Source organism: Chionomys nivalis, chromosome 6 (assembly GCF_950005125.1).
Source record: "Chionomys nivalis chromosome 6, mChiNiv1.1, whole genome shotgun sequence".
Classification (NCBI taxonomy): domain Eukaryota; kingdom Metazoa; phylum Chordata; class Mammalia; order Rodentia; family Cricetidae; genus Chionomys; species Chionomys nivalis.
This window is the reverse complement of record NC_080091.1, coordinates 38,913,751-38,922,342: the sequence shown is the minus strand read 5'-3', so window position 1 is coordinate 38,922,342 and position 8,592 is coordinate 38,913,751. Positions and strand designations below refer to the sequence as shown.

The 8,592-nt window shown below is 53.2% G+C and overlaps 1 protein-coding gene across 1 annotated transcript; it reads left to right on the top strand.

Moving 5' to 3' along the window:
* The first annotated feature begins 1,457 nt into the window (after window positions 1-1,457).
* Window positions 1,458-7,847, top strand: LOC130876070 (spondin-2). The gene is made up of 6 exons (XM_057772499.1): window positions 1,458-1,702; window positions 2,229-2,448; window positions 2,838-3,061; window positions 3,133-3,324; window positions 3,896-4,070; window positions 7,134-7,847. The coding sequence occupies exons 2-6, from the start codon at window positions 2,229-2,231 to the stop codon at window positions 7,316-7,318; spliced, it is 996 nt and encodes a 331-aa protein (XP_057628482.1). The 5' UTR covers window positions 1,458-1,702; the 3' UTR covers window positions 7,319-7,847.
* The last annotated feature ends 745 nt before the right edge of the window (window positions 7,848-8,592 follow it).

Below are 8,592 nucleotides of genomic sequence, written 5' to 3'. Positions count from 1 at the left end.
AAGGAGCCTCCTCCTGCTCTGGGCTGGGGCCCTTAGCTACTGTCTTTTCCGGTGGAATGGAGTGAGCCTTAGGGCCTCCAGCTGGGCATGGGGCATGGGACACTGGGCAGGGGCTGGACTGAAGTTACCCACAGTGACTCTTGGCTGGGCAGGAGTCATTTCCTATCTTCTTCTTAGGAGCCTAAGCTCCTGTTAGTGGAGGATGGCCTGGCTAGCTCTAGGTACAGACTGTAGCTGCTCCCAAGGACTCCACACGCACACTCAAGAGGAATGGGTATGGTTATCTTCATGCACATACTCCATCTATCTGCTTAAAAAGCACAAGTGTCCTGGCCCCTGCAACCTCTCTCTAGCAACACTGTGAGTGTCCTGCCCCCTCTCAGGAATTTGTACTGCTGCTGAGTCATGTCACACATTTCTAATCAATTTGTAAAATATATCTGCTCAGCTTAAGACACTGTGCAATTTCTGTTAGCATAGAACAGCTTTGCTATTTTCAGTGAGTTAGGTTTTCCTTGTACTTGCTGTGACTTGATAAGCGTGGAGAGCTAGAACCCACAGACAGAAGCCTTAGGTGACTTGGTTGACATTCAAGCCTGGAAGCCAGTGCCAACACACGGAGGAGGCTTGAGAAGCACTGGAGCGGTTTGTCTTTGGCCTCTAGGCCTGCAGCCTAAATGCTGTATTCACAGTTAAGGCTGTGTGGCTGTGTTATTTATTTGCAATGAGGGTGAAGTCATTTGCTTTGTTTGCACTCTAGCCTCGTTGATTCTATTTATTCTCTCTTACAGTCTGTCTGACAGTCAAACATTAACTTGTTCCAAAACCCAGAATGTGTTTGGATCAGCTCTCTGGATATTTTGGTGTGTCTGGGGGACCCAGCAGAGGCTGAGTAAGATGTCTCCATTCCTCTCTCTCCTTAGTTCCTAGGCTCCATGGTAGTTTTGAAAGTATTTTCCTGACACTGAGCTGCAGTAAACCCCAGAATATACTACCCTGACCAAAGGAGGGAAGTGGCCTGGAGGCCAGGAGAAAGCACACCAAGTAGGGGGCCTTGACAGCCTGAGCTGTTCCGATTTGGTTGGCGTGTGAGCCTTTATGTTGTATAGCTCAGACCCTGATGAGAAAGAGGTGACTGGCTGGCTGAAACCCAGAGTTCTAAAGCCTGAGCTGGTAGACCTGGGGCTCCTTAGCAACCCCCCAACACACACACACACACACACTCTCCAAGTGGAAAGTGTGGGCCATATTTTGGTAGCATCTGTGGCAAAGTTCTGACAGGCCCCAGTGTGGTCTCTGGCCCCAGATTCCTATCCTTGAATACAGAGCTCCTCGCAACTACAACCCAGAGGAGGAGGGAGGAGAGAGGAGGGCGGAGAAAGAGCTGAAGACAAAGAAAGGGGTGCGGCAGGGCAGCAGCTAGCCGGAGGGGGCGGAGAGTGAGCTCAGCCTGGAGCAGGTCAAGGCTGTCAGAACTTGTGGGAGGGTTGAGGAGAAAAGCCCTGCACACTCAGGCAGAAACGCCTCTTGTCTCAAGTCCCCGCTGTCACTTTCTGGGCTCCCCCAGCACTGAGGCAGAAGACAGGAAGAGCTGGAACCTCTTCATTGGCCAGAGGCACTCCTTACCTTGGGCATAAATAGGATCTCAGGGGCTCTGTCCTACAGCTGACAGTCCAGCAGGCTGCCCCGCTGCTCCTGCCAGGTGAGTGCCGTGAACACATCCAAAGAGGGCCTGGGGCTCCTGGAGCAGGAATCCGTGACACTCCAGACTCCCCTGGGGGATGGGCATGACCTGGGCTTTTCCACACTAGTCTCGTGCATAGCTAGTACATGAAGTGTATGTGCTAAGCACACTTCACAGTGGTGGAGACACAGTGTGGAGCAGTCAGGGGTGTGCGGCTCTTGTGTGCTGCACTCGGCAGCGATAGCTGTAAGCCTCTTTAGGTTCTTTCTGTGCCTTGGGCTACGGCCCTGGAGGCTGTGAGTCTGCACATTACCTGAGGATTTTGTAGACAGGCAGTGAAACTAACCACGTGCCCCATAACCTGGCACCCTTCTCTTTACTGGATAGAATCAGGGAAACTCTTGCAGGAACATTTTGGGGATCTAGGCTTGTGTTTATGGTGTCTCACCAATCTGGAAGTTCCTTCTATTCTCTTCTGGGGCTGGCTGGGCAGGGGCCTTCTTGGGACTAAAGGTGCCAACACTTCTCTCTCCCCCTGCTGTAGATGATGGAAAACGGGAGTGTTTCCCTGGGCAGAGCTCTTTGGGCCTTCCTCCTGGCCATGCTAGGCTTTGCCACAAGCCAGCCGCTGGGGGGAGAATCGGTCTGCACAGCCCGGCCCTTGGCTAGATACAGCATCACTTTCACCGGCAAGTGGAGCCAAACAGCCTTCCCCAAACAGTATCCTCTGTTCCGGCCCCCTGCACAGTGGTCCTCCCTGCTGGGTAAGGGCACCTTTCCTCCTTCTGCCCCATCCAGGAGGCTACAGTGCCTGCTGACTGCCCACTTCACAGCACACAGCACAGGTCATTCTCAACTAAGAAACTTCCAACACAAAAGACAATTGCTAATTACCCACCATACTAGTGGCTGGCGGAGGGCACAGTGGTCACAGGAAGGCTGGTGGGACACCAGTCACCCAGCCAGGTGTGTTCTAACAACTTAAGTATAAAGGACAATACTGTCTCTCTGTGTTAGGGGTGGACGTGGCTCCTTGTCATTCATCGGAGGCATGGTATCCACTGTGGTCAGCCCCGTGGCATTGAAGTCTGTAGCTCCCCCGGGGATGCTACCCATCCCAGCTGGCTACTCATGCAGTCAGGTCTTTGCACAGGGGCAGCTCACAGCTCTGACTACAGCATGTGGAGGAAGAACGAGTATGTCAGCAATGGGCTGAGGGAATTTGCCGAGCGTGGTGAGGCCTGGGCACTGATGAAAGAGATCGAAGCTGCCGGAGAGAAGCTCCAGAGTGTGCATGCCGTGTTCTCAGCTCCCGCGGTCCCCAGTGGAACTGGGCAGACCTCTGCAGAGCTAGAGGTGCACCCCAGGCACTCGCTGGTAAGTCTCTGCTGGTCCAGGAGAGGGTGTGTTCTGGGGCTGCAGCTGCTGAGCCTTCTGCTCCCATCCAGGTGTCCTTCGTGGTGCGCATTGTCCCCAGCCCTGACTGGTTCGTTGGCGTGGACAGTCTGGACCTGTGTGAGGGGGGCCGCTGGAAGGAGCAGGTGGTCCTCGATCTTTATCCTCACGATGCAGGGACGGACAGCGGCTTCACCTTCTCCTCCCCCAATTTTGCCACCATCCCACAGGACACAGTGACAGAGGTAAGCAGTCCACAGTCCTTGCCCCACGACACAGGCTGTATAGCCATTCCCCACGGCACGGTGGGACAAAGAAGATGGTTGGCGTGATTGAGAAAATTTGTGAGGGCAGGCTGTTTCAGGGGGACCTCTGGGCATCCCAGACTTTGGCTTCTCCTTGGAGAATAATCCTGTTTCTGGTGTCTGCTGGTTGAGAGTGGGGTGCTGGCTGCCTGGGATCTGGCAGTATTATAGAAAGAAGAGCCAGATGCCGGGGCCTGCACGCCCTTCCTTTCCAGTGAGGAGGCGCATGTCAGCCTGCCCGGTGCATCAGCAGGCACTCTATAGACAGGTCTCTCAGTGGAGCTGCAGTGTTGCCTCCGGGAGACGGAAGGAATGGCCAGTCTTCCTCAATCTTGGCAAGAGGCCATGTTGGCATCTCCAGCTGTGCTGGGCTTGAGAGCCATTGAGATGACACCCAAGTTGGGAGTGTTTTCTGGCACTGTCCTGCTTGATGCTGGGTACTGACTCAAACAGACACTTGAAAGTGGGTCTCCCAGGCCCTTGTGGCAGCTTCTCCTCCTCTGTCACCCAGATAACATCCTCATCACCCAGTCACCCAGCAAACTCATTCTACTACCCACGCCTGAAGTCCTTGCCTCCCATTGCCAAAGTGACCTTCGTGCGGCTACGACAGAGTCCCAGGGCCTTTGCCCCACCTTCCCTGGACCTGGCCAGCAGGGGCAATGAAATTGTCGACAGCCTCTCAGGTAATTTCCATGTTTCGCGTCTTCTGTTAGCCCTAGGTAGACAGGCCGGGAAAGCATGCGGGAGCTCGCTCTCATGTTAACCCCAGGTAGACAGGTCAGGAAGTGTGTGGGAGCTCGTTCCCATGTCACTACTCCATGTCACCACTGGCTGAATTGGGGCGAGAAGCCACAACTTGTGCCCCTGAGCCTGTAGGGTATACTTCGTCCAAGGTCACACACTAGGTCCTAAAGCCTAAAGTAAGGTACAACAGGTGAGTTCCTTCTGCCCTAGGCTAGCCCTTGTCTTTAGCATAGATTCTGAGTCCACAGACTCTCCCAGGCCTCCAAGGTCACAGGAAACTTGAGCCTGAGCAATTTCAAAGGGGGAGTCTTATCACTTTTTAGGAGATGGTATTAATCTTTAAAGGTTTAGGATTTGGTGGATTCAAATACTGTAGGTAAAACTTTGACAATATCTGCTGTCGAAAGACCCTGAACAACAGAGAAAGACCCCAGATATGGTTAGGAAGCAGCATGCACCCAGAAATGCACCCCATGGCCTGCACGCCACAGCCGATAGGGATGGAGTGAAAACTCAGATGGAGGTTCCAACTGGGCCTCCGTTAGCCAAAAGAGAGGAAGGCATTGGCGGAAGCCTGGCATTCATGACACTTCCATGGGGACTTGGGTCCTGCCTGGCTATGGCCAGTGCAGAGTTCTCCTCTTTCCACAAATGATTTGAGAGTCCGCTAATAGGCACCTTGGGCTTTCATCCCTCAAGGGCCTCGGCTGGAGTTGAGGGAGCTGGGCACTGAGAGTGAGAATCACAGTTTGCTCCGCAGCCTCCAGCCAGTCAAATGCCCAGCAGCCCTTGTGTGAGGCCACAGAGAGCGACCTGGCCGTTTGAGGCTGTATTTCCCCAGTCCCTCGCACTGGAAGAGTAGAAAGTGCCTCTCATCTGTTGGCAGGCCCCAGGATGGGCAAGCACCCCTCCAGACGGCCATAACTTATTTTCTTAAGGAGCAGGAATCAGACAAGACCTGCCAAACTTCAAAGCCATTTCTCCTGTTGGCAGGAGCTGAAGGAGGCTCAGCTGCCAACTCATTTTCTCTGGCCACTTGGAATGGTCTCTGCCCTGATGCATTGGCCAGGCCAGCCTCAGGCAAAAGGATGAGCTTGTTGATGGGCTATGTAGTACAGGCATTTGAAGTGTGTATCTTCCACCACCATTCCTAAAGGACAGTCCTGTAAATGCTGGACAGTGGCGTCACCTGGGCAGACACAGTGCAGTCTTACGGGAAGAGTCACTTGCAGGCAGGTCACTGGAGGGGTCCTTTTGACTCACCATTGGGGCACTTAGCCACCTGATCGGGTCTGGGAAGGTAGCATGCTGGGAGTGCAGGGGCCACGGCAAAGGAAGGGCAGGCAAGGACAGTAGGTGGGGATGGCACGGAGAGGAAAGGGTGGGAGTGGGTGCTGCCCTCCTCTCTGGCTGAGGACCACATCTCTGGTGACAGGGAACTTCAGCAAGCCTACCCATAGTTACCACTGGATGGCACAGAAGCCAGCTGAGCACCCATACCCAGTACATCTGAGGAACACAATGTGGCAAATTGTCCCAAGGTGTTCCCCATCATGAAAAGCCGTTGCCTGTAGCTAGGGCTTCTTACATCTGCCCACCTCTTCTACCTAATTCCCTCCTGCCATCGTGACTGCCAGCCTGTCAGTGGAGCAGGGGCAGAAAACCTGTCATGGCCCACATGAGTTTTCCTTGCTACTTTGGGCTCCTCAGCAGCAGACAACAGACCTTGTCTGGGATGAGTATATCCAGGAAGCTCGCACTAGGCCCATGTCTGCACCTCTCCCACTTTTGGCCACACACGGGTCATCCTGGGTCTGCTCCGCTCAGGAATCTGCAGGGTCCAAGAGCTCCGTTTGGGAAGCTCTCCCTGTATACCAGGGCTGCTGCAAGCATTCACAGTCAATTTGAGCCTCAGCTGCTTCTCTACTGTCAGGAGGTAGGAAGGACTCAGGCATCTAACTATACCTGGAAGATGGGGCCTCAGGTATCTCATCAAGGCTGGCTGCCTGGAACCCTCGCTCTCAGCAAGGTTCTAGGCAAAAGCTGCGTCTGTTCATCTTTCCAAAGAGTCTTTGTAGGCCCTGTCCCACCTTTTCCTCCGAGGAGAGGACTATTTCAGGACTGGCCTACTGAATTTTCTAGAATATTCCGAGTACTGTATCTGACATCCCCAATCTCTTTTTGTTCCTTTCTGAATTCCTCCAACATCTGACTTGTTTCTGGGAGCTCCCCACATTGATTGCAGCAGCACAAGGACTCATAAAAAAAACGGGGTCCTTCCCTGGGAGCCATTAGCCTGGCTACTGCTGCCAGCACCACACTGTCCTCCCATGACACTAGTGGCGGTGGCTGGTCTCCTGGTCTCTTGGTCTCCTGTAGATGACTGTTCTCTGCTGACTGGCTGGCTGGCTTAGCATATGGTGGATATAGGGGCAATTGCATTTTGCTCTGGAAAATGGAAATTACCAGGTTGCTTAGCCATAACCCCAAACTGATCATTTTTAAATTTGTGAATATGATAGCAGCAGAGGAGACATAATCAAAAGGAACACTACTGAAAATGTTTGAGCTTCCTGGGTGTGTGTGGGGAGTAAGATTCCACAACCCAAAGGGTTTCCTGGCATCTGCAGGACTTCAGAAATGTCAGTTATGAAGGTCACTGGGGCCAGAGAGTCACCTCCCCTCAGAGAGGTCCCTGCTGTTGTAATGCCTCTTCCATAGCGGGTAAGATCCCAAGGCCCCTGCTGTCACAAGTTAGCCAAGGCTTCCTGAAGCTTATGTCTGGAGAGGAGCAAGTCCAGTCAGTCATCTGGTTCTTGTTTGAGTGTATATCCGTGATACCCATCATGCATCTTGCTCTACACTCCCGAGAAAAGCAAGTGTTTTGTTCAGACTTTGGAGGAGTCTCCTGGGATTGACACACATATGGGGATAATCTCTTGTTCTTTTTCAAAGTATCTCCTTGTATAGTACTCATTGGGTCTCCCCTGGGCTTTGTCCAGTTCCAGAGACACCACTGGACTGCGAGGTTTCCCTCTGGTCATCCTGGGGACTGTGTGGAGGACCATGTGGAAAGCTGGGAGCCAAGAGCAGAACTCGTTACGTCCGTGTTCAGCCTGCTAACAATGGGACCCCCTGCCCTGAGCTTGAAGAAAAGGCTGACTGTACCCCTGATAACTGTGTCTAAACCCAGACTCCAGTAACCAGCCCTTAGGGCCCTCTCAAGTCTTGGACTCAGATCCAGGCCACAAAATGTTCCCGGGAGGTACATGCAGACAGGGAGAGGAGCTTGGGCAGTTTTGCACCATTTCCCACCATGGTTGGGCTGATGAATGCTCTGGACACAGAGGTCCTCAGTGGCAGGTAAGAGACAGGCTGCTTCTCCCACCGTGTGGTCCCTGAGGCTCATGGTCTGCTCTCCACAATGTCCCATGTAACTTATCACTGTGGAGAGAGGCTGCCTTCGACACAGAGAGCAGGCACGCCGAAAACAGGCATAGGATGCGGTAAGCCTGTGAACCCCTCAACCACACTGCTGTCAGATACCTCAGGCCCACTGCCACCACTGCACCTGCTCCTGGAGGCCAACAATGCAGCTTCACACCACTCTTGGCTTCAGACAGGAGTGGCCACAGGAGAAATAGATGAAGGGGGCAGTTTGGGCAACTTGGTCCTCTTCTGTCACCAATCCCTTTGCATTTGAATAAAGGTCTATTTCTGACAAATGCCAGAGGGTGTCCCACCTTTCCTGGTCACCCTGCAGCAGAGGTGCTCATGGGTATGTACAAGTAGAAGTCACACATTCCCAAGTACCCGCAGTGACGTCATGGCTGCAAAGTGGGTCCTGGACCGGAGAGGAGGAGACAGACTCATGGGATCTGTGCTGAAGATTCAGCTGCCAGACAAAGCGGCATGAAAACAGTGCTCACACGTTCCAGACTACCACACAAAGACAGCATGACATAGTGGGGACATTCAGAGCAGCGCCCAGAGATCTGTCACAACCACGGGGGCCCCTCACTCTGCTCCTTCCCACAGACCATGAACAGGGGCCTCTCGGGAACCTGAGTGTGGGCGTCCTACCTTCATCTATGTCTGTGCCAGCTTTCTGTCACTGTGACAAACTGTTTGAGACAACCGACCTAGAGACAGGAAAAGACTGTTCAGTCTCAGTTTTGAGCATGTCCGTGCATGGTCCTGCAGATCTACTGTTTAGGGCCCAAGATGAGGTTAGTACATCATAACAAGGAAGGCACAGCAGAGCTGTGCCTTGTGACTGGCATGAGAGAAGGAAGGGGTGGTACTAAGGTCTTGTTGCCTACTTCTAGGGATGCTTCCCAGTGACCTAGGGACTCCCAACAGGCCCTACTGCTCAAAGGTCCCACCATCTCTTAGTGCCACTCTAGGGAACCAACCTCAACACATGAGCTTTGTCTACATCCCAGGCGCAAACTGAAACAG